The sequence below is a fragment of the Oncorhynchus masou genome, chromosome 27 (assembly GCF_036934945.1).
Source record: "Oncorhynchus masou masou isolate Uvic2021 chromosome 27, UVic_Omas_1.1, whole genome shotgun sequence".
Classification (NCBI taxonomy): Eukaryota; Metazoa; Chordata; class Actinopteri; order Salmoniformes; family Salmonidae; genus Oncorhynchus; species Oncorhynchus masou.
Genome location: NC_088238.1, coordinates 34,508,767 through 34,532,620, shown reverse-complemented (window position 1 = coordinate 34,532,620; position 23,854 = coordinate 34,508,767). Strand labels below are relative to the sequence as shown.

The 23,854-nt window shown below is 43.0% G+C and overlaps 1 protein-coding gene across 2 annotated transcripts in view; it reads right to left on the bottom strand.

Annotated features, from left to right (window-relative positions):
• The window catches only part of LOC135516060 (chemokine-like protein TAFA-5), a 175,722-nt gene that overhangs the window by 128,164 nt on the left and 23,704 nt on the right, over positions 1 to 23,854 (bottom strand). The window contains exon 1 of one of the 2 annotated variants that reach the window (XM_064940062.1): positions 6,572 to 6,748. The exons of the other annotated variant lie outside the window; for it this stretch is intronic. Coding sequence (XP_064796134.1) covers positions 6,572 to 6,662 — 91 coding nt within the window. The 5' untranslated portion in view covers positions 6,663 to 6,748. Of the gene's footprint in view, positions 1 to 6,571; positions 6,749 to 23,854 lie in introns of those variants that run through there. 2 annotated transcript variants of the gene reach the window in all.

The following is a 23,854-nucleotide window of genomic DNA, read 5'->3' as shown; positions in this document are numbered from 1 at the left end:
TTGCCTTTTTCCATAAGCTTGTGGAAGGCTACAAAATGTTACGAAACGTTTCAGGTTGCCTTCCACAAGCTTCCCAAAATAAGTTGGGTGAATTTTGGCCCATTCCTCCTGACATAGCTGGAGTCAGGCTTATAGGCATCCTTGCTCGCACGTGCTTTTTCAGTTTTTCCCACACATTTTCTGTGGGATTGAGGTGTGGGCTTTGTGATGGCCACTCCAATACCTTGAATGTGTTGTCCTTAAGTCTTTTTGCCACAACTTTGGAAGTATGCTTGGGGTCACTGACCTTTTGGAAGACCCATTTGTGACCAAGCTTTAACTTCCTGACTGATGTCTTGAGATGCTTCAATGTATCCACATAATTTTCCTACCTCATGATGCCATTTATTTTGTGAAGTGCACCAGTCTCTCCTGCAGCAAAACACCCCCACAACATGATGCTGCCACCCCCATGCTTCACGGTTGGGATGGTGTTCTTCGGCTTGCAAGCCTCCCCCTTTTTCCAGTGATAATGATGGTCATTATGGCCAAACAGTTCTATTTTTGTTTCATCAGACCAGAGGACATTTCTCCAAAAAAGTTTGATCTTTGTCCCCATGTGCAGTTGCAAACCGTAGTCTGGCATTTTTATGGCGGTTTTGGAGCAGTGGCTTCTTCGTTGCTGAGCGGCCTTTCAGGTTATGTCGATAAAGGACTCGTTTTACTGTGGATATAGATCATTTTGTACCTGTTTTCTCAAGCATCTTTACAAGGTCCTTTGCTAATGTTCTGAGATTGATTTGCACATTTTGCACCAAAGTACGTTCATCTCTAGGAGACAGAACACATCTCCTTCCTGAGCGGTATGACGGCTGCGTAATCCCATAGTGTTTATACATGCGTACTATTGTTTGTACAGATGAACGTAGTACCTTCAGGTGTTTGGAAATGGCTCCCAATGATGAACCAGACTTGTGGTGGTCTATTTCTTTTCTGAGGTCTTGGCGGATTTCTTTTGATTTTCCCATGATGTCAAGCAAAGAGGCACTGAGTTTGAAGTTAGGCCTTGAAATACTTCCCACAGGTACACCTCCAATTGACTCAAATGATGTCAATTAGCCTATCAGAAGCTTTTTAAACCATGACAGCTGTTTAAAGGCACAGTCAACTTAGTGTATGTAAACTTCTGACCAACTGGAATTGTGATACAGTGAATTATAAGTGAAATAATCTGTCTGTAAACAATTACTTGTGTCATGTACAAAGTAGATGTCTGAATCAACTTGCCAAAACTATAATTTGATAACAAAAAATTTGTGGAGTGGTTGAAAAATGAGTTTTAATGACTCCAACCTAAGTGTATGTACATTTCCGACTTCAACTGTATATAAAGAAATATATTATTCCTCATGTCCTCTGGTTACAGTGCATTCGGAAAGTATTCAGACCCTTTTAATTAATCCACATTCTGTTATGTTACAGCCATGTTCTAAATGGATTAAATTGTTTTTTCACCCTCATATCTACACACAATACCACAAAATGACAAAGTAAAATCAGTATAAAAAAAATATTTTAGCAAATGTATAAAATAAAAAATAAATAATGAAATATCACATTTACATAAGTATTCAGACCCTTTCCTCAGTACATTGTTGAGGCACCTTTGGCATCAATTACAACATTGAGTCTTCTTGGGTATGATGCTACAAGGTTGACACCTGTATTTGGGGAGTTTCTCCCATCCTTCTCTGCAGATCCTCTCAAGATCTGTCAGGTTGGATGGGGAACTTTGCTGCACAGCTATTTTCAGGTCTCTCCAGAGATGTTTGATTGGATTCAAGTCAGGGCTCTGGCTGGGCCACTCAAGGACATTCAGAGACTTGTCTTGAAGCCACTCCTGTGTTTTCTTGGCTGTGTGCTTAGGGTCGTTGTCAAGTTGGAAGGTGAACATTCACACCAGTCTGAGGTCCTGAGCACTCTGGAGCAGGTTTTCATCACGGATATCTCTGTACTTTGCCATGTTCATCTTTCCCTCGATCCTGACTAGTCTCCCAGTCCCTGCCGCTGAATAACATCCCCACAGCATGATTCTGCCACCCCCATGCTTCACCTTAGGGATGATGCCAGGATTTCTCCAGACGTGATGTTTGCCATTCTGGCCAAAGAGTTCAATCTTGGTTGGTTTCATCAGACCAGATAATCTTGTTTCTCATGGTCTGAGAGTTTGGCAAACTCCAAACGGGCAGTCAAGTGCCTTTTACTGGGGAATGGCCTGATTGGTGGAGTGTTGCAGAGATATTTGTCCTTCTTGAAGTTTCTCCCATCTCCACCACAGAGGAACCCTGGAGTTCAGAGTGACCATTGTGTTCTTGGTCACCTCCCTGACCAACGGCCCTTCTCCCCCGATTGATCAGTTTGGCCGGGGGGCCAGCTCTAGGAAGTGTCTTGGTGGTTCCAAACTTCTCACATTTAAGAATGATGGAGGCCACTGTCTTCTTGGGGACCTTCAATGCTGCAGAAATGTTTTGGTACCCTTCCCCAGATCTGTGCCTTCGCAAAATCCTGTCTCGGAGCTCAATGGGCAATTCCTTCAACCTCATGGTTTGGTTTTTGCCATGACATGTACCTTCAACTGTGGGACCTTATATGGACCGGTGTGTGCATTTCCAAATCATGTCCAATCAATTGAATTTACCTCAGGTGGACTCCAATCAAGTTGTAGAAATATCTCAAGGATGATCAATGGAAACAGGATGCACCTGAGATACTTTTCTAGTCTCAAAGCAAAGGGTCTGAATACTTATGTAAGTTTGGTACTATATATACACTCCTGTTCAAAAATTTGGGTTCACTTAGATATGTCCTTGTTTTTGAAAGAAAAGAACATGTTTTGTTAATTAAAATAATGTCAAATTGATCAGAAATACAGTGTGACATTGTGTATGTTGTAAATGACTATTGTAGCTGTTAATGGAATATCTACATACGCATACAGAGGCCCATTATCAGCAACCATCACCCCTGAGTTCCAATGGCACATTATGTTAGCTAATCCAAGTTTAGCATTTCAAAAGGCTAATTGATCATTAGAAAACCCTTTAGCAATTATGTTAGCACAGCTGAAAACTTTTGTTCCCGATTAAAGAAGCAATAAAACTGACCTTCATTAGACTAGTTGAGTATCTGGAGCATCAGCATTTGTGGGTTCGATTACAGGCTCAAAATGGCCAGAAATAAAGACTTTCTTCTGAAACTCGTCAGTCTATTCTTCTTCTGAGAAATGTAGGCTATTCCATGCGAGTGAGAGAAATTGCCAAGAAACGGAAGATCTCATACTACTCCCTTCACAAAACAGCGCAAACAGGCTCTAAACAGAATAGAAAGAGGAGTGGGAGGCCCCGGTGCGCAACTGAGCAAAAGGACCAATACATTAGAGTGTCGTGTTTGACAAACAGACTACTCACAAGTCCTCAACTTGCAGCTTCATTAATTAGAACCTGCAAAACACCAGTCTCAACGTTGACAGTGAGGAGGCGACTCCGGGATGCTGGCCTTCTAGGCAGAGTGGCAAAGAAAAAGCCATTTCTAAGACTGGCCAATAAAAATAAAAGATTAAGATGGGCAAAAGAACACAGAAACTAGACAGAGAACTTTGCCTAGAATGCCAGCATCCCAGAGCCGCCTCTTCACTGTTGACGTTGAGACTGGTGTTTTACGGTTATTATGTAATGAAGCTGCCAGTTGAAGACTTGTGAGGCATCTGTTTCTCAAACTAGATACTCTAATGTACTTGTTCTCTTGCTCAGTTGTGCACCGGGGCCTCCCACTCCTCTTTCTTTTCTGTTTAGAGCCAATATGCACTGTTCTGTGAAAGGAGTAATACCAAGTGTTGTACGAGATCTTCAGTTTCTTGGCAATTTCTCGCATGGAATATCCTTCACTGCTCAGACCAAGAATAGACTGACGAGTTTCAGAAGAAAATTATTTGATTATGGCCATTTTGAGCCTGTAATTGAACCCATAAATGTTGATGCTCCAGATACTAAACTAGTCTGAGGAAGGACAGTTTCTTTAATCAGTACAACAGTTTTCAGCTGTATTAACATGAATGCAAAAGGGTTTTCTAATAATCAATTAGCCTTTTAAAATTATAAACAAGGATTAGCTAACACAACGTGCCATTGGAACACAGGAGTGATGGTTGCTGATAATGGGCCTCTGTAAGCCTATATAAATATTCAATAAAAAATCTGCAGTTTCCAGCTACAATAGTCATTTACAACATTAACAATGTCGCCACTGTATTTCTGATGAATTTGATGTTATTTTAATGGACAAAAAAATGTGCTTTTCTTTCAAAAACAAGGACATTTCTAAGTGACCCCAAACTTTTGAATGGTAGTGTTTATATATTTATTTTGTACATTTTGCAAAGATTTCTAAAAAACTGTTTTTGCTTTGTCATTATGGTGTATTGTGTGTAGATTGATGAGGAAAAAATGTGTTTAATAAATATTAGAATAAGGCTGTAACATAACAACATGTGGAAAATGAGAAGGAGTGTATATATATGAGAAGGGGTGTATATATATATGCACTGTATATAGAGTCCTGCCTGCCTGTATATGTTAGTTATGTGTCATGCTGGGAAGCTAAAAAATAGCACTTATTTATTTCATTTGGAAAAAATACATGTTCATGTTTTGGTTCGTTAACATTCAATGCAAAGAGATGTGGAAATATGTCATTTTGACTGAGAACATTTCAAAAGATTGTAGCTACTAGCAACTGTATGAGCAAAATCATATTATTCTGGCCCCAATAGAATAAGCAGTTAATGCAGTTACTTTGAATTCATTATATCAGCAGCGTGTTTTTTATTCTGTAGCCTACCGTGCGTTTTGACCTTGGCAATTCTAACAGCACAAAGGGAACATGGTCCCAGCTTCCTTTGTATGCCTCTTCCTGCTTCCTTGCATATATTTCAAGAAAAATACCTTCCACAATAGACTTCCAATTCCAAACCTCTGATATATTAAAGCTAACAACATGAACAAAATAACCGAAGGCTACAGGACATAAAATACATGTTTTCTAGACATAAAAGAAGTGTTGGCGAACCAATTTGCTATTTTTGTGTTGTGGAAAGGAACATAATGATATTCACAAAATGCTATTGAACACGGACAGATGTAGCCTTGGTCACGATCACAAACTCATTGACCAGGAAGCGTAAGATATATTGCATTTGTGTATTAGTTTGCCATTCCGGAAGAATACCACAGCCTATGATATGCTGCCTATCACATGCCCATTCCAGAAGACAACCATGCCCTGGCCTATCACACGCCACACGAATTCAGTTGGGTGGATGTGGATTATTTGGTTTTAGTTAGTCAGAGCTCAGAGCTCTGGCAACCCCTTTAGCCCTGTCGGCACAAGACTAACAGTACAAGTATTTCTCACTTGGCACGCATGAATATATCTTTCCACCATGTGGCACAGAGATGCCTCAGAGAGAGAGACCATTTGCCACCGGTTGACCTGCCTTTCTACTGACAGTGAGGAGAGGAGCCTGTCCGAGTCGTAACCTAAGGACCCTGCTGCCTGCCACACACCCACACACAAACAGCGCTTGTTTGCCCCTAGCCTCAGGCCAGACATGAGAGAAAAGGCATGGCAGTTTGTGCATAGGATGCACATTCAAAGCTTTACCAAATGTGATATCCAGTGTTATTTGGGGTTAAAAAAAATACAAATAAAAAATGAAATCAAAACAACTGGAGAATGTGTGCAAATGAAAACAAATTAATTGTCTTAAAAGCTGTAAAAAAAACAGCTCCCTATACATTTATAAACGACATTAATGCAGGCCATAATATAAACCACAGAGCGATACTGCAGAGGACAACACTAAGACTTGTAACTAGCGCTTCGCCATAAGGTGAATGAATGTTTAGCAGGGATGGATTGTATCCAGTGGTCATGAAGCATGACAACAATAATAACAGCAGGCTAATAGGAGGAAATAATAAGGGTTTGACCTCAGCCTTACCCTAAAGCTAGACTATAGTGCCATCTATTGAAGAACTCAACTTTAAATCACACTATCTATTGAAACGGGATAGTATCACCCATATATTAACGTTATATACAGTATCAATGTATTTATCTTCTGTTATTTTTAGTTGGTAAATTACAAAAAAATATATAATAAATATAATTGGATCAATTGGATAGGTCTATAACTTGTTGCCATTAACCAGTAGGAAAGTATTGCTGGTGACAATCAGACCATGGAAGTGTTCACATTCATCGAATAGATAGATATTGATATTATCGAATCGAATTGTATGTTTTGGCTTGGGGTCAAATCCAGCAGGTTTACGCCATGGAAAAGTGGATTAAGCATGAGAGCCAAAGACGCATTCTGCACGAGGCTCTTATCTGATGTCATCTAGGGCTATGAGACTTGATATATGAAAGACAGTGAGTGGGCTACAGTATAGACAGGCGACTTGAAAACAGAGCTATGTAATATGACAACGCCATTATACAATGGTCTGGAATCATTTACATAAACAATTACCTTCTTTGAGCAACCGTGAGTGGATGAGAAGAACAACAAAACAACAGATTGCCGCTCCCGCTAAAGCCCACGCAACTCTAAGAAGCTGCATCCTGGCTGGCGAGTGGCGACGGCTTATTAACACCCGAGGAGAGAGGCCAGCAGTCTTCAGAGACACACACAGCCTTCCATTCTGCTCCCATCCAGCGCAATGCTTCTCACCCCCCCACCCCCCCACCCCCGAAAATAAGACAAAACAGTCTACAACACGTGTGGAATGCACAAAATAAATCCCCCTTCAGAAATAGCTCGGGCGAATAAAAATACTAGTCAATCCGTCAGCTGAAGGGGAAAAATAGATGATCATGGCCGTGGAAAAGGACTCAGTGCTGGGTCAAAATTGAAGTGTTTGGTGCATCAGTATGAAGCGGGGCAGTTAAAGCCCCATCGTTTGAAGTGCTGGCATTCCCACTACCACTTCAGCTTCGACCGTGACTCGGTCACCACAGGCTCACCAGCAGCTTTATATTCGCCCCCTCTCTCTGACTGCTGTGCGCGGATACGGTAATTCGGTGCGCTGATCACCACTCTCCTCCAGTACATGTTCCACACAACTCCCGCGCAGGAATAGACTAAGAGGCAGGCAGCACGTCTATGTCGCTATGCAGTAGGGTATATATCCATTCCGTTTCAGCCAGATAGCACGCTTGCCATTTTACGCACAGGGATAGCTCATCATCTGTGGATACCTCTCGTCTTAGTTGTTCTCCATTTAGATCATGAAAGATGCTCGCATCTCTTTTGATTTGGAAGCGATACCTCCCGATCTTTAACGGATAAAAAACAAACTAAAAACAAACGCACAATAGAGCGTTCCGGTTTAGTTGCTTTATCTACTTCTGGATTTCGATACATTTGTCCGTAAGTGATGATGAGGACACCGTATATATCGGCATCACCATCCCTGATCTCAGTGCCGGTTCTTCGGGCTTGCCGCTTTTCTTCGTCAGGCAGCCGCATATAAAGTCTACAGACGCGACTTTCTCTCTCGCTGCTCTGTGCGCTCCCGGTGAGTGACGTCACAACAACTCCTCCAGAAATATGTTTCTTCGGGCGATTTCACAGAGGCAGTGTGAGGAGAAGAGAAGAGGCGTGCGCGTGGAGGGGATTGAGGAGGAACGGGGATGGTTGGCAGATTAAAAACGCTGCATTGCTCGTTATAAACTCGCTAATTACAGTGTCCCTATTCTGCGTTTGGTGAACTACAGTTGTGATACCTTAGGGCATGTCCAATGGAATGTGAATGGATTTTTTTCTTTGTTTTTCTATTTCAAATATAGCCTAGCACCCAGCGTGTGCCTTTAGTAGCCTATATACATTATATTTCAAAGACAGATTTGCACAGATTATTTCAAATTAAAGTATTTTTCAATACAAGAATATGGGCATATGGGCCAATCACATGCAATATCTCCTACAAAACAGTGTCCATCCGATTTCCAAAACCCTTGATGGGTCTGTGGCAATTCTTATATTCTGCAGCCTATCCACCTGTAGAGACTATAAACAAGTGACACCACTTATATACTGTACATAGGGATTGAAGTTCATCCAAACAAACAGTTTGCAGTGTCAATAACTTGGCTCCTGCAGCTATTTCACCGCTAATTAATGGTGTGGGTGGGGGTGGAGGAGGTGTTAACAACAAGGGCATCCATGTTTGATGCTGCCTTTGCAGAGAGAGAGAGAGAGAGAGAGAGAGAGAGCTCTCTCCTCCCAGCCTCTTCCATTCTCAGGTTGTAATCTATCAATCAGTGGGACAGCAATTAACGGAAACCTGTCCACAAGGTGTCTGCCAAGGGGGCGGTGTGTGTGTGTGTGTGCCAGGGGGGGTGGAGGGCTGGGGGAAAGTGGCTTACATTAAATATGGTGAACCCCGTCATTGCCAGTCACTATATATTACTATAACCCCCAAGCCTAATCCTATTAACCTATTAAGGGAATGATAAATAACTGACCCTGCATCAGTGCTTAGGGGCAACATGTCAAACATCCTTGAGCTGCACAGTAGCCTCAAGCACACATAATATAGGCCTTCTCTTTACAGTATTTCTTCTTTGAAAGTCCAGAGGGTCTTATTACACTGTTGTACAGTACATATAAGCTAAAAGTCCAGGTTTCTACAGCAAACACATGAGTAGGAGTACAGCTACAAATCCTTGTTACAGTGTCCAATTTTGTACAGAAACAAGAGTTAGTCCTACAGAGAGCCTTATTTGAGAGTTATACTGTCTGTAGCCTGCCTCCTTGTTCCACCTGCCTTCCCTCCTTTCTCTCCTCTCTGTGTCTCCCTACCCAGAGCAAAGCGAGGCATTGCTTGCTTTGTCCTCTGTTCTGTTCAGGTCGTCGGCCAAACCATGGCCCATGCCATTAAGGGCCATAAAACTCACAGAAGCAAAGCTTTTATATTCACGGTATTCCCCATTATCTTCTACATGGACAATACTCTATAAAAATGACATGATCAAAAATTAGGCCATATTGTCCAATTCTGCTTTTGTCTCAATGCTTGTTAGAAGTCCACTGCACGAGAATCGCTCTACGGAATTCAGAGGAGCAGTTTGATTAATTGCTACAGAAATAAGAGTTGAACCATTTTGAAAAAACTTTTACTTAAAAACTGGTAATCAAATGATCCTCCAAATCAAATCGAATCACATTGCATTGGTGGCATACACACATATGCAATTGTAGGTGTATTCATCTTTAAAACAGTAGATTCATCAAATGCATTACTATTTAAACATTGAAAATATGTGGGCTACAGATAAAATACTGCAAAACATGTTTAAACCATATGGCATAAAGTATTACAAACCCTAGAAATATCCAGAGGATAAAAACATGATTGTTTTTTTTATTATGAGAACAAACAAGATGGGTATGGATACTGTGGGAACATATAGGTTTGAGCAAGTATGATGTCATTAATGTTTGTTGAAATGTATGCACGTCGGAGTTGGAGTTTGTCTTTATTCATCTTTTTTCTTTATGTTGAAGATTGTCATGTCTAGTTTAATGGTATCCGTGTCTGTGAAATGTTAAGTTGTTTATTGTCAAATAATTTTACCAAAGAAGACAATGAAAAGCAGTCGACGGCTTGATTTGTCGAGGTTCCTTTGAGGAATTCCAGTGAAACATTTGTCTACCAAACCATTTAAAAGGTACTGTTCAATAGTTCCACTGAAACCAATATAATAATTACGAAATACACAGTACTCTAAGGCTCTCCAAGGGTTTTCCTTTTGCCAGAAGAAATTCATATTTTCAAGACACAACAATGGAAAAAGATACTTAAATCCAAAATGGGCACTCAACTGAGACACATGGTTGGACGGTCCCTAACATTGAATGAGTTGGTGTCATATGATGAAATCTTTTAATCTCTTCCTGGATTGATCGTTTTTGCAGTAATTGGAAGTAAGACCTGTACTCTAGGTTATATTGATTTGAGGTATGTAAGTTAGTTCATAATCTTCCAAACAGCTCAATCAAGTCTCAAAGTATTAAAACCCCATAGAGTCGATTGAAGCACCGGTGTGTCATTCTAAATGACATAACGAGAAAATCCCCATCAAAATCTGTCAGTTTAAACTAGATATCTGTTTTTGCATTGGATGCGTCTCAATCCACCACACCACCAATGCCGCACTGAGGCCTCTGTGGTGAAAGGTGGCAGAGCTAAAGTGGTGTTTGTCAGAAAAAGGGGTTAAATACATGTAAAAAAACATATATATATATATATATATATACATACAGTATATATACCGTATATATAAATATATATTTTTGTACAGCTCTGGAAAAAAATAAGAGACCACTGCAAAATGATTAGTATCTCTAGTTTTACTATTTAAAGGTATGTGTTTGGGTAAAATGAACATTTTTGTTTTATTCTATAAAATACTGAAAACATTTCTCACCAAATAAAAATATTGTCATTTAAGAGCATTTTTTTTGCAGAAAATGACAACTGGTCAAAATAACAAAAAATGTGCATTTGTTCTTAACTGACTTGCCTCGTTAAATAAAGGTTAAAAAAAAAATTAAAACTCCTGGTGCAAAAATTCAAGCAGCTCGGCTTTGTTTGATGGCCTGTGACCATCCATCTTCCTCTTGATCACATTCCAGAGGTTTTCAATGGGGTTCAGGTTTGGAGATTGGGCTGGCCATGACAGGGTCATGATCTGGTGGTCCTCCATCCACACCTTGATTGACCTGGCTGTGTGGTATGGAGCATTGTCCTGCTGGAAAAAAAACAGTTCTCAGAGTTGGGGAACATTGTCAGAGCAGAAGGAAGCAAGTTTTCTTCCAGGACAACCATGTACGTGGCTTGATTCATGCGTCCTTCACAAAGACAAATCTGACCGATTCCAGCCTTGCTGAAGCACCCACAGATCATCACCGATCCTCCACCAAATTTCACAGTGGGTGCGAGACCTGGAGAGGCCTACAAGCCACAGTGTCTTGCACCCACTGTGAAATTTTGTGGAGGCTTGATGATGATCTGGGTGTGCTTCAGCAAGGCTGGAATCAGGCAGATCAGGCAGATGTCTTTTTGCCATTTTATGAATGCGTTGTTATTCAATGCATTTCTCTGTATTAAAGGCCGAATTCAATATTTGATCAAATATTTTATTTATATGATTTTTTTATATACCTAAAGGGGTCCTAAAATTCTAAATCAAATTGCTAAATGATCCATAGGATGACCATCTTAAAACAATTACATGTCCGCTTAGCACCCCCCCCCCAATCGCTCAGACATACAACAGTAGCCTATACACTTCCTCAAGTCTCTGAATACATATAGTTAAGTATAGCATAGATTGCAGTCCATTATACTTAATATAAACATATCAGCAGCAACAAGACAGCTTCCCAAATAAACCTGAGAAAAACCAACACATAGACTTTGCAATTAATTTTACCTGCAACCACCAACCCCCCCCCCCCCTCTCGCTCTCTCTCTATACTTTCTCTCTCTCCCCCCTTTCCTGCATCCCCTTCCCCCCTCTCTCTCCCCCTCTCTTTCTCTCTTCGTCAGTATAAGCCACTCAGGACTCACCTGCTCTAATCCCATTCATCAGCAGTTTAAGTGGCGTACGTTGGTGTGTTATGAGGCTGATTATGTTTGTTTGCTCTTGAATATTCATCAGTTTCTCAAAGTTTTACAGCCAGGAAGACACCTCATTAACTACACAAATCTGATTGCTCAGGGTTGAAAAAGCCTACTTACTGCAAATGATTTGAAATTAATTAAATATATGCTGCTTCAATGGTATTTTAATGATTTCCATCCTGAATGGTATTGTTATAATAATACCTTTTTCTATAGAAAATAATAACATCAAGTTTACCCAATATAAATATTATTCTTAAAATGGTTAACCATGAATTAGCCATGTTTTCACAATGGGTTGTTAAAACACTCACTTTGAGGACCCACTTATTTCGCCACATTGGCACACATACACTGAGTATACAAAACATGCTTCTTCCATGGCATAGACTGACCAGATGAATGGTATGATCACATATTGGTGTCACTTCTTAAGTCCACTTCAATCAGTGTGGATGAAAGGGGAGGAGATATGTTAATGAAGGATTTTTTAAGCCTTGCGACAATCGAGACATGGATTAAGTGCATGTGTGCCATTCAGAGGGTGAACGGACAAGACAACAGATTTAAGTGCCTTTGAACAGGGTATGGTAGTAGGTGCCAGGTGCACCAGTTTGTGTCAAGAACTGCAACACTGCTGGGTTTGTCACAGTTAAAAGTTTCCAGTGTGTATCAAGAATGGTCAACCACCCAAAGAACATCCAGCCAATTTCGACACCTGGTAGAGTCCATGCCCCAACAGCTCTTCTGAGGGCAAAAAAACAACAACTCAATATTCAAAAACCTCAATATTAGGAAGAGGTTCTTAATGTTTTGTAGTGTATATATATACTGTGCCAAGCAACACAAAAGGAGCATAAACTAAAAAACCTTTATACAACAGATGGAATTCAATGTTGCCCGAACATCAAAGGTTGTTTACCTAGTGTTGTCATAGCCACAAGGGCAATACAATAATAGAATACTAAGAATACTTATCCTTATAAAGTAAAATAAGAACAATATGTTCACAGTGAGCAACACATATGGCCACAACAGTCTCTGAAACCTGGACTTGAGGAACAACAATAGCACCGTAGATACAAACAGAATAGTCAGTGTGGTCTAGGGTTTGATCTCCCTTCCAAGTATTATTACTGGCAGTTTTTACAAATGTCATTATTTTTTTTATACTAGAATGGGAAAGAAAGAATCCGATCTTTGCAAATAGCCTATATTCCCAAGCAAGGGTAATATTGTTTCATACCAATCCCTTTCATATCTAAAATAGTGGTTGCAGGCAAACCTTGGGCAGTCAGCCTATAGGGTAGTGTAGGACACGTACTGTATGTTTATATTGAAAGAAATTCATTTTGACCTTTTTATAGATTCTCTGTGATATTCTTCAATCACCTTCCAAGTTTTGGGAAAAGTTGATTTGTTATTCAATATGTTGCATAAATATTCCAACTTATCCAATGTTTTCCCTAGTTAGTATGCAGGCCATGGAAGAACTGGGACATTTTCAGCTTCCAGGAATTGTGTACAAATCCTTCCGACATGGGCTGTGCATTATCATGCTGAAACACGAGGTGATGGATGCGGATGAAAGGCACAAACATGGGCCTCAGGACCTCGTCACGGTATCTCTGTGCATTCAAATGACCATCGATAAAAATGTAATTTTGTTCGTTGTCTATAGTTCACGCCTGCCCATACCATAACCCCACTGCCACCATGGGGCACAATGTTGACATCAGCAAACCGCTTGCCCACACAACGTCATCTATCCGGTACAGTTGAAACCTGTATTAATCTGTGAAGAGCGCACTTTTCCAGCATGCCAGTGGCCATCGAAGGTGGGCATTTTCTACCTGAAGTTGGTTACGAAGCCGAACTGCAGTCAGGTCAAGAACCTGGTGAGGACACAGAGCACGCCGATGAGCTTCCCTGAGACTGTTGTTGACATTTTGTGCAGAAATTCATCAGCTGTGCAAACCGACAGTTTCATCGGCTGTCTGGGTAGCTGGTCCTGGAGGTGAAGAAGCCTGATGTGGAGGTCCAGGGCTGTCATGTCTACATGTGGTTTACGGTTGTGAGGCCGGTTGGACATACTGCCAAATTCTCCAAAACGATGTCGGAGGAGGCTTATGGTAGAGAAATGAACATGCAAATGTCTGGCAACAGCTCTGGTGGATATTCCTGCAGTCAGCATCCCAATTGCATGCTCCCTCAACTTGTGACATCTGTGACATTGTTGTTGTGTGGCAAAACTGCACATTTCAGAGTTTTATTGTTCCTAGCACAAGGTACTTGAGAGCATTTTAACTTTTTGTATTGTTTGTTGGTTTGGCAATGCTACTGTCAGCCAGAGAAATATGTTGAGAATGATTATTACCACAGCAAGCAAGGTACTTGGAGTCAAACAGTCAAGCCTGGATGAGATCTTTAAGGTCAGGGCCCTCCGTAAGGCTCACAGGGCCCTCCGTAAGGCTCACAAAGTAATTTTAGACCCAAGCCACCCTCTGTACCTGGACTACTCCCCTCTGGGCGCAGGTATAAGGCACCCCTCATATATCCCTCCCAAATAGCTCGGGCTAATGTTCCTATCGACTCTGTAAGGCCAGCAGGCTAGTCATTTTTTTAAAACATTTTATTTCTTCATTTATTGAAATATTAATGTTATTATTTTATTGGTATGTAACTATTATGAAAGTTGTATTGTCAATTTTGTTTTGTATTTTAAATGCCACTTTAAACATGTACATGACACTGCAACAAAATTTCCCCATGGGGACAATAAAGTAAGTAAGTAAGCAAGCAAGCAAGTAAGTACACCTGTGTAATGATCACTCTATTTAATCATCTTCTTGATATGCCACACCCGTCAGGTGGATGGATTATCTTGGCAAAGGAGAAATGCTGACTAACAGGGATGCAAACATCTGGAACATTTCTGGGATATTTTATCTCAGCTCATGAAACATAGGACAAAATCTTTACATGTTGCGTTTATATTTTGGTTCAGTGTGTCTATGTTTGCTCACGTGTTTCTTCCTAAGCTTACATGCCCTTGACAATTTACATCACAGCTTTGCAAATGTCTGTAAATAATCTATGGTGTTTATACATACATACAGCATATGATCTACTTATAAACCATTCATATGCTCATTATTTGTAGTATAAATATAAGTTAATAAAACTGCAGGACAGCTTGTGAAGGAGGAGAGAATATGAGGAGACGAAAGGAGGATAGAAAGGGTTGAGAGGAAACAGGTGAGCACCGCGGGTGTGTTACGGAAGAGAGGAGGAGAGGAGGAGTGGAGAGAGAGAATATCAGTATGCAAATCAGAAGACGTTGAGGAAAGAGTGAGAGAACGAGTGAGTGGAGGTACTGATGTTGGTGATAAAACCGCTCCTCGTCTACCGGTAGTCTTTCCCCTGATACAAATGTATCAGCACTACGTGAGTTCGGATGGACTACCTTGGGAAAGACTCGGGTAAAGACGAGCGCATGCATGGCAACAGTGTAAAATGCCGGGTAAAGATACTTTATAATATAACAGCCTTTAAAGCCCCCAAAATACTTTGTTATATACAGTACCAATACATAATACATGGAAAACGTTGAATATGCGTGTGTGTGTGTGTGTGTGTGTGTGTGTGTGTGTGTGTGTGTGTGTGTGTGTGTGTGTGTGTGTGTGTGTGTGTGTGTGTGTGTGTGTGTGGTGTGTCACTGTCTGCAGAAATGGATGTAGAGGAGAAGAGAAGATGCTACGAATGAGACAATACAGTTAAAAACTCACAGACTGAATGTGTGGCCTCCACTATCAACAGCCTATAGAGAGATAATGTAAAGAGAAGAGATCAGCAGGCAAACAAGCTCAATGAAATGATACCAGCCATCCTAAAATACCAGCCTTGTGCGTGTGTGTGTGTGCATGCGTGTGTGTGTGTGCGTGTGTGCGTGTGTGTGTGTGTGTGTGTGTGTGTGTGTGTGTGTGTGTGTGTGTGTGTGTGTGTGTGTGTGTGTGTGTGTGTGTGTGTGTGTGTGTGTGTGTGTGTGTGTGTGTGTGTCTGCATACAAACTGAGGGAAAAAGGCTGAGCAGGTTGTCTAGTTTGAATAACATGCTGTTGATTTGTAATTTCACAGTGATGTGCCATTGGAGGGGCAGGCAATGTTGCTGTCAGTTACTATCACCACAGTGACTACCTCTTGATTGGCAGATGCTATTGTATTCATATACCCTCTTGCTTACTTTCAATTACTCTCTAAACATGTGGCCTTCAGTTAGTTGTTAGTTGTGTGTGTGTGTGTGTGTGTGTGTGTGTGTGTGTGTGTGTGTGTGTGTGTGTGTGTGTGTGTGTGTGTGTGTGTGTGTGTGTGTGTGTGCGTGCGTGCGTGCGTGTGTGTGTGAGTTGTCAGACAGACTGTGCCTTGCCTTATTGGGAGCACACACACACATGCACACACGCATACAGCCACTGGCAGAGTTATAGAAATGGCTCATTCTGATTCCACCATGGATTTAGACTCCTCACACCGTGAAAATACGATCTCTGGAATTCCATTATCCCTGGATAGAGATCTAGAGACTGCATTTGATTCAATTGTGTGGCGATAAGGATGCCCTATATTTGAATCTAAAGGGCATTTCCCTCATAAAGGACTCATAAGCACCATCATGTGTAGTTCATAGGAGCTTATCAAATTGGGTGTCAAATGAACGCTAAGAGTCTATAAGGAATAGATACATTTTTCAACCATTTTCCATCTTAACAATGAGGTACAAGTAAAGGCTTTGATTTCTGGATTAACAGATGGAAAAGGGGTCTTAGAAAAGTACAGTATCAGAAATAAAGTAGGATAAAGTAGGATAATGAAAGTTCACAGAAGTAACAAGTAACGGTTGACCTACCAATAAGTTATAGTGATTTTACTAATATCAGTTTTGTTTATGAATTATTAAGTGATTCAAACAATTGAACTAATTGGTAATGGAATTACCAAAAATGCAGTAACAGAATTACTGCAACTGAATTGGCTACAATGGGACATCATAATAGTCACTAACCAAAGTTGGGTCAGCTGCTACTGTCCCCATGGCATACTGTTATGTTCAGCTCATAACTGTTTTCTTTCTCTTTCTGTCATCTGGTGGTCAAACCAAGAGTGTTAAAACAGTCTGAGTCTGAACAAACTCTTCCTTCTTCCTCCTCTCTCGCACTCTCACTCTCACTCTCTCTCACGCTCTAGTTAATGTCACCTCTCCCAGTTCTTACCGAGACCTACCCATGAGCCCCTTGTAACCAGCATCCTAACCCACTGAGCACCGACCAACACTGGATGTCCATGGAAGTTGAAAAGTAGTTGAAATCCACCCTGGCCTTGATGTTAACGTCCACTGAGGGACCGGACTGGACCAAATCTGGCCCTATCATAGACTTGTTTCACAAGTTTGGATAGCACAGTACAGTACAATATAGTACAGTAAAGTATTGAGTACAGTACAGCACAGTACTGTACGGTGAGTAGAGCTATGCTCAAAGAGGTTGTTTGGATGTTGTGAGTGCGCAGTCGGCAGCATATGGTATGAAAGCAATTGAAATTTCTTGCTGGATCTTCAAACGGTAAACCATCAAACTAAACTCTGGATCTCAAAGCCAGTTCCACTGCAGTTTACATTGTATTGTTCGCATTCTAAACAGGGACTGATTTAGGTATGCTCCCTGCAGCGATGATGTAACCCAGAAACGGGATGGTGGAATTCTCATTTCTCATCTTTTACAAAAAGCTGGTTCTCCAGGAGGGTTAACCTGACAGACGGGGGAGCATGTGTTCTTGGGTGGAGCGGGAGAAGACGAGGATGTCATCGAGGTTGATGAAGATTAACTGGTTCAACATGTTGAGGAGAACATCGTATCCACACCAGGTGGTAGGTGTTCCGTAGGTCCAGTTTAGAGAACACGGTGGCCCCTTGGAACGGCTTGAAGGCCGAGGAGATGAGAGGTTAGCGGTTCTTCACCATGATGTTGTTGAGACCTCGGTAGTCGATGCACAGATGCAGGGTTTTGTCCTTCTTCTCCAAAAAGAAGAACTCTGCACAGGCTGGGGAGGCAGAAGCACGGATGAACCTGGCAGCTAAGTAGTCTACAATATAGGTCTCCATAGACTTGGTCTCCGTACTCGACAGAGAGCACTGTCGTCCACGTGGTGGAGTGGTGCCGGGGAGAAGATCAATCCTGCAGTCATATGGTCGGTGTGGCAGCAGTGAAGTGGCCCAGGCATACTGAACACCTCCCAGAGTTTCTGCTACTCCGTGTGAATGGCGGATACCACGAAATAGGGGTGAATTTAAAAATAATAATAATAATGAGGGGATTGTGTCACTGGAGCCAGAAGAATACCAAAACCATGAGTAGGAACTGGATCGTCTCTCTGTGGTTCCCTGATGAGGGTGGTATGGGGGTGGGGGTGGTATTGTGGGTGACCCAGACAGTAGAATGCCCATCAAGTGCTCTAATGTCCATAGGATTGGAAAAGAGCTGAGTGGGGAAATCAAGCTCGAAAGCCAGGGTAGCGTCCATAAAGCTCTCATCAGCCCCAGAGTTGATGATTACCCGGAGAGATTTTGACTGGTTCCCCCACAGCATTATGGCATGAAAAGGAATACGAGTAAGGGGAGAGGAAATGTTCTCTGTAAGGGTTTTCAGAGTACTCGCTCCTACCGGTGAGCCTGGTCTTTTAGTGGACAGGTGGAGACAAAATGACCAGTAGTCCTGCAACACAGGCAACTCTTAGCGTGAAGCCTATATAGGTTCAGCTGAAGACAGCCTAGCTCTGCCTAGTTGCATGGACTCGGGAAGAGGTGAATTGTCAGTCTTCGGAGGCTCTTGTGGGAACTTAGCTAACCTCGGGTTCTCTCGGCAACGGAGTCGTCGGGGACCTCCGGGATATCTTGGAGGCGAAGTGGAATCGACTCTCCTCTCCTTCTTTTGTTCCTGTAGTCGTCCATCAATCCAAATCATCAAGGTGATGAGTGAGTCGAGATCCATTAGTTGTTCCCGGGCTGCAAGCTCCTCCTTAACTTCCTCCGATACTCCGTGTAGGAACGTGTCAAACAGAGCTTCTGGTTTCCAAGTAATCTCAGCTGCCAACATGCGGAAATCCACTGCATAGTCTGCCACACTACGGGATAGTATAGTCTGCCACACTCCAGCTGCTTGCGAGCAGCTGGAGCAGCTTGCGATTAGCCTCTCTCCCGGACAACGGAGAATCAAACACCTTCCGAACTTCCTCCACGACCACCTCCAGACTGAGACAGATGGATTGTCGCTCCCACACCGCTGTGGACCAGGCGAGTGCCCTCCTGGACATCAGTGTAATGATGAACGCTATCCTCGAGTGGTCTGACGGGAACGAAAAGGCTGCAGCTCGAAAATGAGGGAGCACTGTGAGAGAAAAGCCTGGCAGGTTTCCGAAATCTCCATTGTAGCGCTCCGAAGGAGGTAAAAAGGGTTCTCTGGACATTGGGGTGACCGGGGAGGCAGCGCTGCTAATAGCCGAGTTACTGAGGGGCTGGGAGGTTACTGTCGTGGTAGGCTGCCCAACAAAGTGTTAAACGCATGGTCAAGGCGTTCGGCCAAGGTCTGGAACCCTTCCAGAAGACCGTGAAGCAACTCTCCGTGTCTTCCAATGGTGGCTCCTTGGGAGGAGATGGCGTTGCGTAGCTGGTCCGAGTCTGCTGGGTCAGTCATGGCCAGTTCGTTCTATCACGTTTAAGGTATGACCCAGATGCAGACATTGTCGAAGAAATAAACTTTTGTTTCTAAGGGGTGGAGACAATCACAAGGACAGGTGAAACGGATCTGGATTTGATAGTCCCACTGCAAAGGATCCCGGGAAGGTGAGAGCGTTGGTGGATTGGCCCCAGCCCACGTCCAGAGTCCAGCTACAACGGTTCCTGGGTTTCCCCAACTTTAATCTCAGCTTAATCTGGGGCTACAACACCCTGGCTTCCCCTGTCTGCACTCACTTCTCCCAAGGTTCTGTTCACGTGGTCTCCAGCTGCTGATCAGGCGTTCTGGGATCTCAAACACCGCTTCACCACAGCTCTCATCTTGGTTCATCCTGACCCGTCCCGCCAGTTCCTGGTTGAGGCCGATGCTTCTGATGTTGGAATGGGGGCTGTCCTGTCCCAGCGGTCTGCCCTGGAGTTGCATCCCTGTACCTTCTTCTCTTACTGTCTCAATGCCACAGAGGGGAACTATGATGTGGGGAATCGTGAGCTGCTCGTGGTGAAGATGGCATTGGAAGAGTGGAGGCACTGGCTGGAGGAGGCGGAACATCCATTCATCGTGTGGACCGACCACAAGAACCTGGAATATCTCCTCACTGCAAAGCGCCTCAACTCCAGGCAGGCTAGAAGTTCAACTTCTCCCTCTCCTACCGGCCAGGATCCAAGAACGTCTAGTCAGATGCGCTGTCACGCCACTATAGCTCCACGACTACTACCTCAGAACCTGAGACCATCCTTCCCACCGCGACAGCGATCAGCTGGGGAATAGGGAAGCAGGTTCAGGAGGTGCAGCCTTACTATACACCATCTTACTGGATTATGGACCCCTGCCTGCCCTGACCCTGAGACTGCCTGCCATTCTGGTCCCTTTGCACCCTCTCTGGATTATTGACCCCTGCCTGCCTTTGACCTGTCGTTTGCCTGCCCCTGTGTTAGAATCAAACTATTGTTTCTTCGCCACTGTCTGCATCTGGGTCATACCATAAACGTGATTGGGACACCAGGTGGGTGCAATTAATTATCAGGTAGAACAGAAAACCAGCAGGGTTCGGACCTTGTTGGGTAAGAGTTTAATACCCCATCTATATGGAATAGGGTGCCACTTGGGACTCAGCCTCAGTCACCTTAAAAGCAACAAGGAATTGTGATGATTCAGTTCTCCCTCTCAGGCACAGCTCATCCTTAGAGATCCTGGTGGCACAGAAAAAATCTCCCTGCAAACACTGATATCCTGTGATTAGTGTTAGTATGGGGTGGATCAGGCTGAGGTGTGTGTGTGTGTGTGTGTGTGTGTGTGTGTGTGTGTGTGTGTGTGTGTGTGTGTGTGTGTGTGTGTGTGTGTGTGTGTGTGTGTGTGTGTGTGTGTGTGTGTGTGTGTGTGTGTGTGTGTGTGTGTGTGTGTGTGTGTGTGTGTGAAAGGAACAATAGATTACCAAAGAGGAGGATTTACAGCTCAAATCTCCCAAGGCACAAAGGCTTCCAAGGTCGCCTACTCCCTGTTGTGAAGCGTGCAAACACACACACACACACACACACACACACACACACACACACACACACACACACACACACACACACATACACACACACAATGCATCCCTTGCAGTTAGGCAGAGTGAAAGCAGTGATGTAACATATTCATAATATTTCTCAACACACAGCCACACAGTATCACTGCTTCCACTGGTAATCAAAGTCACAGGAAACAAATGGGTGTTAATGGCTATCATTCGTCTGGGGGGCAATACTCAGAAAAGTCAAAGGGACGGCATCCTATTCCCTAATGGTTGTGTCCAAAATAGAATGGATTCCAAATGGTCTTCTATTCCCGATAGTGCCCTACTTTTGGTCAAACTCTGTAAGGCAAACGTGTGTATCAGTTAAAAGACAAGTGCACTATACAGGAAATAGGATGCCATTTCAAATTAAGCCAAAGTTTGCATCAAATGTACATCATGTCCCTTAATGTGGTCTTTGGACCCACTCTGATTAATGCTGTGATGTGTTTTGGAACCAGGCCAATGGAAAAAGAGAGCAAGAGAGACCGAGAAAGAGAGAGAATGAAAGAGAGAGAGAGAGATCCTGGATTACATGCAACAAATAACAACAAAGCCTTGGTGTGCTGCCATCATGAAACGACCATCAGTTCTCTATGATCAGTCATGTGTTTACATCTAGAGCAGGACCCCAAAATGGTTGCAGGGTAATCTACCATCTATTCAAGTCTGCTGTATGTGTCACGCCCTGACCTTAGAGATCCTTTTTATTCTCTATTTTGGTTAGGTCAGGGTGTAAATAGGGTGGGAAATCTAGTTTTCCTATTTCTTTGTTTGGCCTGGTATGGTTCCCAATCAGAGGCAGCTGTCTAACGTTGTCTCTGATTGGGGATCATACTTAGGCAGCCTTTTCCCCACCTTAGTTTGTGGGATCTTGTTTTTGTACTGTTGCTTTCCAGCCCTACAGAACTGTGTGTTTCGTTTTGTATTTGTTGTTTTTCCGGTGTCATCAATAAAAGAAAGATGTACGCCTACCACACTGCACCTTGGTCTACTCCTTACATCGACGAGCGTAACAGTATGTAACTTTATTGTTTTATTTTATTTATGAGCAGTAACCGTATAAAGAAAAACATAAAGTAAGACGTGCTGATGGGGATTTTCCTTTTTGAAAAGGGGCATTTGTATGCAGATTTGGGCTCTTAAACATACATGCGCGTGAGAGCGCACACGCACACACACACAGTCACACACACACGCACACACACACATACAGAACACCCCCCTCCCCCCTCTCCTCTTGGGTCTATGGGTTCCTTGGCTGGCAGAGCTCTCTGCAGTGAGGGGAGGCAAGTGGGAGGGGAGGCAGACACCGCTCCATCTGTGCAGGGAAAAGGGGGGCGTGGCAAGCTCCCTCTGCAGACAAGATTAGCCATCCCCTCTCTCAGCTCAGCCATCATTTACCCCTCTGCTTTCATGTGACTGGGACTGGAGGAGCAGAAGGGGGGTGTGGCCGTACAGCCAGTTCAGTCTCCCCTCTCTCTGTTTGGCTGTAAGATATAATGGCTAGACAACGCACAACCCCCATAGAGATGACATATATTCAGTTCTATGGCACCAGACCATGTTGATGGCACAACCCCCATAGTGATCACATGTGTATTTCTATGGCACCAACACCTATGTAAATATTCCATATTCATTTAATCTTGATGGCAGAGGCACAACAAGGGATGAAGATGGCGGTGACAGAGAGGGCTGCCGTGCTTCTAGGTCTTCTAGTTATTTCTTACATTTATTAGCCCATAAAATGTTTTGTGTTATTACATACAGCCGAGAAGAACTATTGGATATCCGAGTGGTGGTAACTCATTAGCACTACCAGCATTACGACCAGGAATACAACTTTTCCGAATCGGATCTTTCGTTCGTACCCTCCTGGGCAATTGAACTGACTCCAGAGGCTGAAACAAAACAGGGCCAGCGCCGGAGAGGTACTCGGAGTGGTCTTCTTGTCCAACTTATATTCCTCGCTAATGTTCAATCTCTGGATAAAAAAGTTGACAAGCTCAGGGCAAGGATTTCTTCAGGGATTGTAACATACTCTGTTTCACGGAAACATGGCTCTCTCGGGATATACTGTCTGAGTCTGTCCAGCCAGTTGGCTTCTCAGTTCATTTCGCAGACAGGAATAAATATCTCTCCGGGAAAAAGAGGGCGTGGGTGTATGTTTCATGATTAACGATTCATGGTGTGATTGTGATAACATACAGGAACTCAGGTCCTTTTGTTCACCCGACCTAGAATACCTCACAATCAAATGCCGACCGTATTACCTCCCAAGAGAATTCTCTTCAGTTATAGTCACAGCCGTGTATATCCCCCCTCAAGCCGATAGCACAACGGCCCTCAAAGAACTTCACTGGACTTAATGCAAACTGGAAAGCACATATCCTGAGGCTGCACTTATCGTAGCTTGGGATTTCAACAAAGCAAATTTGTTAAAATCACATTGACTGTAGTACTCGAGCTGCTAAAACACTCGACCACTTCTACTCCAACTTCTGGGATGACTACAAGTACCTCCCCCGTCCTCCTTTCGGCAAATCCGATCACGACTCCGTTTTGCTCCTCCCTTCCTACAGGCAGAAACTCAAACAGGAAGTACCTGTGTTAAGGACTATTAAATGCTGGTCTGACCAATTTGAATCCACACTTCAAGATTGTTTTGATCACGCGGACTGGGATATGGGCCGGGTAGCCTCCTAGAATAATATTTACGCACATACTGATAAGGTGACAGAGTTTATCAGGAAGTGTATAGGGGATGTTGTACCGACTGTG